Source organism: Diorhabda carinulata, chromosome 1 (assembly GCF_026250575.1).
Source record: "Diorhabda carinulata isolate Delta chromosome 1, icDioCari1.1, whole genome shotgun sequence".
Taxonomy (NCBI): Eukaryota; Metazoa; Arthropoda; class Insecta; order Coleoptera; family Chrysomelidae; genus Diorhabda; species Diorhabda carinulata.
In genome coordinates this window covers 32,602,662-32,613,044 of record NC_079460.1, presented here as the reverse complement: position 1 = coordinate 32,613,044, position 10,383 = coordinate 32,602,662, and the positions used below count along the sequence as shown (strand labels likewise).

General features: G+C 31.6%; 1 protein-coding gene across 1 annotated transcript; it reads left to right on the top strand.

The window, feature by feature from the left end:
- The first annotated feature begins 546 nt into the window (after positions 1–546).
- LOC130894970 (cytokine-like nuclear factor N-PAC) lies at positions 547–9,474 on the top strand. The gene is made up of 5 exons (XM_057802045.1): positions 547–624; positions 4,554–5,037; positions 6,695–6,958; positions 7,369–7,594; positions 9,099–9,474. Exons 2-5 carry the CDS (start codon positions 4,575–4,577, stop codon positions 9,472–9,474), a joined length of 1,329 nt encoding a protein of 442 aa, XP_057658028.1. The 5' UTR covers positions 547–624; positions 4,554–4,574.
- The last annotated feature ends 909 nt before the right edge of the window (positions 9,475–10,383 follow it).

The following is a 10,383-nucleotide window of genomic DNA, read 5'->3' as shown; positions in this document are numbered from 1 at the left end:
CTTCTGTGCAATTTTTCTGGTGGAAATACTTACTAAAAATGTCTGCCCCAAAGGATTGCTGATATTACCGGGACATATGTCGTTACTCCAAATTATTGTGACTTGTAAAAGGAAAAGCGGCATTGAGATATGCGATTAAAGTTTATGTTTACTAACTTTATGTTGTTAGTTTGATCTCCATTATTTTTCGGTCATCTAGAAAGTCATCTCAAATAGATTTGCTATAGACATTACTAAATTCTATTTGAAATTCAAAAATAAAATATATGGAGAATAAAAAAATATGTTTTAGGATAGTTTGAATTGAGTAGAATAATTGTGTGAGAAAATAGCTGCAAAAGATAATTTAATTTTATTGTGTATATATAATCTTTATTTAAATGGGCTTAGGTATTCTGATTTTTAAAAACATCTGTCAACATTGACTGGAAATGTATGTTGTGCCTGTTAGGTACCCATGAGAGAGGTGGTGATAGAATAAAATTCTTCGATTTTATCGAGTATATATATAATCTTAGGATATTATTACAGATGTTATTGCGTTATCTACAGTGTAGGTTGACAATTCATAGTCGAAACAGAACATTCAAGTTGTTATTGTCTTCGTATAGTTTTTTTATCTGAGTAAGTATATTTTTTGTAATAAAAATGTTGTATTAGAATCTAAAACAAAGAAATAGTTTATTAATTAAAATTCAAAAAATGTTTGAAAAATTAACTTCTGTCCAGTTCGGCTCAATTTCGGTGTCGGCCATAGGTGTAGGTCTTGAAATATTGTGTAGGGATTACTTAGGTAGTAGATTATACAGTTACGTTTTGCGTTACTGTTTAACCTTCTATTAGTGCCTTTGCCTAATTCCAACCCTATTTTAGATTCGGCTTAATCATGCGCCGTAAGGGCAATGGTGCCTTACCTAAAATTTTTAGACCTTTATAAGTATATATGTTTAGTTTAACGAATCAGTATTTGCTGTTAAGCCGTGTAAATAGTGTTCACAGTATTATATGATTGGTAATAAAATGGCGACATTTACACCAACGAAAAGATGTTCCAATAATTCTCCACTATTAGGAGATATTTTTTATTATTATTATTATTATTATTAGTATTATTATTATTATTATTATTATTATTATTATTTACTGGACAAGAAACTGTCGACCGATGTTCCCGAATGGCTGGAGTTGGAAAGTCCACCGTTTTTAAATTATTGCGGAGCAGAAAGATAGCAGGCAAAGTGGAACCTCCCTAGAAAAGTCCAGGCAGACCAGTAAAAGTTCTTGATGAAGACATCAAAAGTGTAATTCGTAGAAAAGTTCACTCTTTTATTTTAAAAAAGAAATACCCACCCTAGATAAGATTAATGGAGCTTGGCCAGGATGACAGTATATTCCGTTGATAACTAAAAAACTTCTATGGACCACTTTGAGAAATATGGATTTTGCCTGGGAAAAGCATAACTGTAAAGCACTTTTACTGGAAAGCGATGAAATTGTTTGCTGGCGACGAAAATAATTAAGAAGTATAAAGCAGCATAGAACAGAGCAGAAGAAATTCTTTTATCTTGATGAAAAGTAGATTAAAGATGGTTATACAGTACCAAAAATGTGGCATGACAAAAATTTAACCAGTGCTCTCAAAGCTTTCGTCCATCATCCATATTGGAAGCGAAGGGGGATTTTTAAAAGAAGGTTTGCTAACCTTTCAGTCGTGCCATTCGGGAGATTACCACGAGAACATAGATTCGGATGTTTTTGAAGACTATTTTGGTGAAATGATAAAATCTCTTCCGGCTGATTAAGTAGTAGTTATGGATAACGCAAGTTATCATTCTCGACGCATAGAGAATATTCCAACTTCAACTTAAAGAAAACAAGAAATTATTGACTGGTTAACCACCAAGAGTATTTGAAGATAATTTGATAAAAAAGAACTATTAGCAATAGCAAATTTACACAAACATCGTTTTATGAAATACGCAGTGGAAGATATAGCAGAAAAACATAGTGTAACTTTGCTGCGCACACCGCCATATCGTTGCGAACTAAATCCTATAGAACTTATATGGGCACAAGTGAAAAGATTTGTAGCAAGACACAACACGACATTCAAAATGAAAGACGTTAAGCCATTAAGGTGACACCAGAGAACTGGCGAAAAGCAGTCCAGCATGTCATTAAAGAAGAGGAGAAAATATGGGATCTTGACTACTTGATCGATCGAACCGTCGACCCGTTAATTATAACGTCAAGAGGAGATGACAGTTCCTCAGATGACGAAGAACATTATGATTTTCTATAATTTATTTTCAATGTTTGTTAATGGATAACAATAGGCTAAACCCATATATTGACCCCAACTGTGGGTACTACATGCACCGCACAATAAAATCAATGCCAAACTATGCAAGTGTGTTATATATTCGTTGGGTCACTCTGTGGTCCCTTTGAATACCTAAGGAGATTTTATTACTCTATACATTTCTGAAATAAACTATAGTTATTTTATACATTAGTTAGATGTGAAAATTTAATAAGTGCATATCAAATATAATGATCCAGAATTAAATTTTCATATTTTGGAATACACACAAGAGAAGTTAGTAGGAAAAGCAGAATTTATGGTAGGCAATCGAACAGAAATAAATAGTTGTAATATATTAAAATGAACTTTGCTACAATGGTACACAGATAGGCGAGATCTAGACTGTCTCATACAAAAATTAACTAGAAGTAGACCTCTCATTTAATTGACTTTGGTAGTAGGTTACAATTAATTAGAAGTAAGGTATTACAGAGAATTAGTAACGATATAAACATGAACCAAATTGAAAAAGATTGCCAAATTAATCATTATAATAAAACCGCTTTAAACAAATTCATTGCCGGATGCACCGATATTCTCAAAAATAATATGCATTTGAAAAGGCCAGAAAGTCTAGAATACGCTATTGCATTTGTAACGGAGTTGTAATATTTTTAAAACATGTACGGAAATTTTAATGATAAATTTGTTCAACTAAGTAGATTTAATTTTAACAAACCGCATCACAATAATGAAAGAAATTATTCTAACCATAACATTAACGTTTATTGAAACATGTCGTTTCCCAATAATTCTCCACGTTGATCAAAATAAAACTTTTTCCAAAGTAATTCACCAAATTGATCTTATTCAAATAATTTTCAGTGACCAGATCAATATTCTTAAAATGAATATTCAACCAATCCCGCAAAACGGAAATATTTCACGAATAGACAAGTATTTGGCCCCCCGAAAAATGTCTTTCAACCTAATCTAAATCAAAATAATTCACCAAAACCCGTTCCGATATTCACGACTCCAAAAATCCCTTCATTACAAACAAGAAATCGCTTTAATAGCCAATAGAAGAATCACTAGAAAACCCCGAAGAAAACGAAAATTTTCAGATACCCGTCCCGTCCAAAGTGACGAGGTAGTCATTTTTCAAACAACCGTCTATCCTAAATTGAAATAAATAAAGCTAAGTTACAATTGCTGATAGACACAGGTAGTTTCTGGTTTAACTAAACCATCCCTTATTGAGAAATATTATCCACAAACCATTTATAATTCAAATGTTAAAGTATTGACAAGCTTAGGAAGTAAAAATATAAGATATCAAGCTTTAGTACCTACATTTCCACAATCCAAATCTAATTATTTTTTAATTGATTATGTTTTGTACGACTTCCACGAATTTTATGATGGAGTTAAAGGATAACAAGATCTTATTAATATGAATTTAAATATTGATTTATGTAATAAATAGTTATTCATTCAAAATAAGTTTATGGAAAGTGTGAAATTAAATATATAAAAAGAAAAAATAACGTAGTAGTTTGTAGTAGCTAATTCACTTGAAACTGCATCTGTTGACGCAAATTTTGACGAAAACGATTTAATTGATCTTATCAAATTCCTCAAGAATAAGAAAACAATAAACAACCTTTGCCGATTTTAGACAATGTAGATCTATCAGAAATGTTATGGACATTTGACAAAAATCAACAAAACATACAAAATAAATGAATAAATATCTTTTCAGACTTGATATTAGAAAACCCTGCAAAAACATCATAAAAAACGAAGACGATAGCGACAAGACTTTAGATACTATACACACAGCAGTAGAAAATCCAATTTTAAATATTCCAATATCAGAAAAACCTTTAAATATTTATAAAAATCAAATTTACTTGACACTAGGTGAAATACCTATGACCAGAGTAACCCGTAATAAAATTTTCCGAAACTTTAGATTATCTGTAACAATACTGAAATCTCGAGATCTATTATAATAAGTTTTTTCAAAGAATACATCAACCCCAAACAAAATTATTCTTCTTACTTTAAAAATGATTCTCTCATACGAATATTTATAGTAACAACTCAAAACGTATTCAAAAATTCAGTATTTTCAAAATGCCGAAGCAATCGATATATTTCAGTTAGATAAATCTTCAATCTTAATAAAAATTCCCGATGCCTTTGTAGATTATGATTGTTTCTGATAGTTTATTTATTTCAGAAAAACATATGAGCTAGCCTAATGGCATACAAATTACAACAAATAGTTTGGGCAAAATTGGTGGGTTACCCTCGCTGGCCGGCAGTTATAATTAATGAATGGGAAGAAGATTTGGGAAAGTCTCCTGAAAAATCAGAAAGAGAATTTTACCCTGTTCGCTTTTTCGGAGAACATACAACTGCATGGCTGGAACTGAAAAAAATAAGTGATTATGAAAAAAATAAAAAGAAATACTTGAAGGCTCCTAAAACGCTGTCATTCTTAAAAGCTATCAACGAAGCTGACGATCATTTGCAAAAGCAAAAACAAGACAGTGGATACCACATTAATTTCAACATATCAAAATCGAAAAAACGAAAACGGCCTTCCGTGAAAAACACTCCAGTTAAAATAGCAAAGACTAGAGCGTCTATTGCCGATGAAGACACAGAAGATACAGGTTATGATTTGAAGGAGACATATAATATTGGTGTCATTGGCATGGGTAAGTTATATCTAGAACAAAAATTATAGGTACATAGTCCATATCTTTTGGCTTAATTTAATTCATGGAATTTTTGAATATAATTTGGAAAGATATTTTTCACGTTTTACTATCTTTGCATCCAATATCTATATCCCAACCTGGGATCTGGTAGACAATTGACCATTCTTTAATAATTTTTATCCATTTCCGATTGTACAAAGTATCTTTCACATTCATCATATAATCAATAAATTTTATTATTTTGGGATATAAAACACAGTTTAATTTAATTTCAAACCAGAAGAAGTTTCTTGCAATTCAAGAATCATCACTATTTTAGAAATGTGGTTCAAACAACTTTGTTTTCTGAAACAAATCGGCTTTGTGAAGACAAAACAGCAAATGTATTTTAACTAAACGTGCAAGAGGGTTAGGAAAACATTAGCAAACAAACCGATCCTAGTGCTGCAAGATGCTGACCCATATCACAGCACAAAAAATGTCTAATTCCGATAATAACGTTCCCAAAACATTGTTCGAATATAAGAATGTAAAAGGACTTTGAAGAAAACCTCGCAGCAAAAGGAAGCATCGACGCTATAACAAGTGTTGTTCTACCAATGGATATTACAGACCCTACCGTTACAAAAATATCGTGCACCTTCATCTTCATTTTTCAAAATAGTCCTTTTTTAAGTGAACACTTGTCCGGCGAGGCTAAAACCTTAATAACCCTTCCAAATAACAGTTCGCTTACGTATGCGATAATGTTCTTGTCTGATGTAGGTGAAAATTCAAAGTGTAATGCGTGAATTTCAGCCATAAATTACCGAAGTGTGAGAAGGTGCGTTGTTCTGATAGAAAAACACTTTTCTTCAAATGCTGTTGCTTTTTTGCAAGTTCTCTCGTCATCTTATGACTATCTCATAAAACGGTAGTCATTACTTTTTGGCCGAAAAAACATGTTTTCCTTTTTCGAAGCAGGTTCACCCTTTGCAATACACTGTCGCGGTACCAAACACGTGAATAGCTTACACATGGATAATTGTTAATTCAGTATATGGCAAATTAGTTTTTATGATATGCCGATAACTTTTTCTATCTTTCTAACCGTAATTCGACGGTCGTCCAGTATCATTTGGTATGGTCATGTTCGAATTCAACTGGCTAAAATTTTACGGTCGTTAATGATGGTGCAGAGTCTTCGTACATATTGTCTAAATCCTAAAGATTCACTTATACGATTGTCAAACAGAAACTAAGCATCCATAATGGCTCAAACTCTAGTGAGAATATATTTCCCAGCTTGTATTATCTTCAGGTTGAGGTGGGAAACTTTTCAGACAACCTTCGTACATTAACTTTTAAGCATAAAATTACTCCTAAACTAATATTAGGTCGGTTCTCCGTCTTTTCTGATCGAACTCATAAATTCTTGAAGACATATAGTCAAAATTAATTAAAAAATAGCATACAGTGTTTCTGGTAAAATATCTCGTTAACTGATCTAATTTATCTAACGTGAAGATAAGAATTGTGTTTATTTTATTTGAAATTATAACGTTTCATTATTTTTAATGATTAAAATGCTTGAATCATAAACACTTACCCTGAAAAATGAAAAAAAAAATTCATTCATAAACATTCATTGAAAGTATTTACAAATATTTTATAGGACTAGTTGGAGAAGAAATTACTAAACATTTTATAAAATCGGGTCGCACTGTTAACATAAGCAATCGAAGAATTAAAAAATGCCGGAAACTGAAAAGAACATTGGATCAGACAAAAAATATAAAAATTATGATAACCCCAAGAGCTGTTTTACTAAAATCTGATATCATATTTGTTTGCCTGTCAGATGACGAAGTTACCAAACATGTTATAGAATGGGAGTTTGAAGCGGCAAGTGAAACTGAAAATATGCTAGAGGGTAAATGTAAGTGAATTGAAGTATTTCAATGTGCTAATTTTTCTAATAATTGGAAAATAGAACATCTAAAAATTAATTTTCAATTAACACGCTCTTATTTGGTGGACCTAATATTCTTGAATGAATACTCTTGATCTTGGTTTATTATTATGAAGAACATAATATATCAAAATTCTATTATATGAAGATTTTGTAACAACATTGTGTAAAAAATTGTTCACTGCATTATCTAGGATGCAATTTGAGAGGTTCTTTCTTATCTCATTGCTAATAGAACTTTAAAAGAGTCCGCTTTTTTCATGTTTAAATGAATGAAAATTTTCTTATTACACCTGACATATTCGCGATTTGTACAAATGTACAATATTGGGGCTTATTGATGCTGATAATCAGGTAATGGAAGTGTTAATTTTTAGGTATTCTTGTAATGACTAGAATTAAACCAGAAAGCTCTGTAATATTCAGCGACAGAATTAAATCTAAAGGTGGAAAATATTTAGAATTGGCATTTCAAGGTCACAGAAAGGAGATTAAAGAAGGAACTATCACGTTATATACTGCTGGAGACCAAAGTTTATTTAATATATGTCAACCTTTCTTTGAAATGATAAGCAAAGCTTCATACTATTTTGGAGCAGCTGGGTGAGTGTAGATAACATATAGCATAATTATAATGTACCTAAAGACTTCCTCCACATAGTCTGGATCATGGGTATCTCATTCTAAAGTCATTCTATAATCCGGTTTTAGATTTTCGTTATTCATTCTTGTTCTAAATTATTTGTCAATTGGCGAAGATTTTCGTGAATATTAGAATACAAATTACAATTCTATTCAACAATCCCTCACCACAAATGCTTGGCTAACATTGGCTAACATCTTTTCCAGGCTCTTAAAGGCTTGTATTATGTTGTAACACTATTGGGTTACGGTATGTTCTTGATATCAGTAAAATTTGTGCTCTGAAATTATGTTTAGGATGTTCTCGACTCTGTGGAGAATAATCTCTCCTAAGTTTGTAGGCATTATAGCTTATTCATCTACAACATTATTCAGTTACTAACTAAGTATCAGTAGTATCAGATCAGTTCAAGGTGCTTTCTTATAGTTTAAGATTATTATTTATTTATTATTATCAATCGTAGTCGCACTTCTCTACAAGATGAATTTCGTGAAAGTTGTTCTAGAAAATATCGATGTTCTAACATACCGTTCGATTGAGGCATATTTGGGCATACTCAAAAAAATTTGTTCGCGTTGGATACATATAATTTGACAATCACTCGAAAAAAGCTCGTATCGACTTGTGCAAAGAAATGCTAAAAAATTCAATCGCAGTCCTTCAAAAGAGGTATAAAAGATCGTGACAGGCGACGAATCATGGATCTATGCATATGAGCCCGAAACTAAACAACAATCGATTGTATGAGTCTTTTAAGACGAGTCAAATCCAACAAAAGTTGTTGGAAGCAAATGGTCGCCTGTTTTTTCGTTATAACTGGACATTTTGCCACCGTTCCATTAGAGCAACGTAGAACGGTCAATTCTGAATGGTACACCAGCATTTGTTTGACAGAAGTAGAGGATGAATCGCAGAGGATGAATCATTCTCCACCACGACAATGCGAACTCTCACACATTCAACAGTCCTTGTTTGGCACAAATTGATTTCTTCTTATCCCCGAAAATCAAAATAAATTGCAGAATCAACGAAGAAGCGGTTGATGCTTTGAAATAACATGTTTTGGAGGTACCCCAATTGGAATAGAAAATATGCTTCGACAATTGGTTCAAATGCAGGCAAAAGTGTTTTGATCTTAATGTAGACTATTTTGGAGAACAATGAAACCATATCCAATTATAAATATTTGTTTTTATTTGTCTATTTCAAAATCTAAGTATCAACCCTGGAATGCTTCAATACCTTGCGAAACGGTTGTTCATTATAACTCAATTCAACTTTGTTCTATACAGATTTATTTTTTTATTTGTCAAAGAGTTTTGTTCTCTGAATATAACAAAGAAATCGTGAACACATAAGAATATCTTCAATGGGTGGGTTTATCCTCATGATATTCATTAACCTTTTTTCACTTCACCTCATTTTTACTTGCCCTTTAAGTAATTAAGTTGACATTGTTTGTAGGAATGGAATTAAGATAAACCTTATTGTTCAAATGATAAAAGGAGTTAGTTTGGGTGCTTTTTCAGAAGGAATGTCATTGGTAGAAAGACTGGGAATTCCACCCAAAATATTTTTAGAAATTTTTAATGAAACTGATATGAGTTGTACTTATTTAAGAAACAAAGGGAACTTGATAATTGAAAGTACTTACGGCAACACGGAGCAACCTCTACATCAAATGCAAACAGATTTAAAAAATATATTGGAGATTTCTGAACAGGTCCAACAACGAGTTCTTTTAGCAAATATGGCCCACGAAATCTATAAAGACTGTATACGTGTACAGTATGGACAGGATGATGTATCTGCGATAATTGTAAAGCATAAATTCTATTAATGATTAAGTTATGAAGAAATATTTTTCAAGTGTTAGTATCACTATTGGTATTTGGTAACACAATAAGGTAAAATAGTTTCGAATTGAGTTCCCTCTGATGTTGTGTTAAAACTTTACATTTCACCGGCTAGTAGGAGAAGAAATAATAATATTTGTGATACAATGACTGAAAACAAGAATTTCAGGTAGGCCACTTTTGTGATATGCTATCTCACTCATTCTCCCGGATACAAATTTTTCAAATCATTTTAAGAAGTTGCTTTTTTTATTATTTTTATTGAACTTTTTGCAACATGAATTTATTATTGTTTGATATTTTTATTGTTGTTTAAACTGTGCCAGACGCAAATTTCGAATTGAAATTTTTTTTTCCGAAATATTTCATTTGGTTATCCAAAAACCTAAAATTAATTTGCCAAACAATAAATTTATTGCCAAATCGAATAACTTTTTGGATATTAACTTCCGTATGTGCATTTTGAGATGTATTATCTGGCAGGGTTTTGCTGACATGTACCTACTGCAATATTTGATATCGAATTGAACTAGATGTGCTGCGAAGATTTATTGTTGGACGACAAATTAATTTTAGATAAATTACGATATTTTATCAGTAAAACTGTTATAACAATTTTTGTGATAACCATCTGTATCATTAACTTGCACTTTTTTAATTTATCTTCTACATTATTTTTTCATTGCTGTCTCTACAAAAAACACATTTTGATTTTTCACTAGCCATTGTAACACAATTTTATCAAAAAGATTACCAATAATAGCAAACGAATACACCAAAGTGACTAAACTAACGCCATCTTGACTGTTGTCTCTTCCAACAAGCCCAATCACTTTTCACTTGTAGTTTTAACAAATGAATTATTGTTTTTCAAATTAACTTTAGGTTTTTAC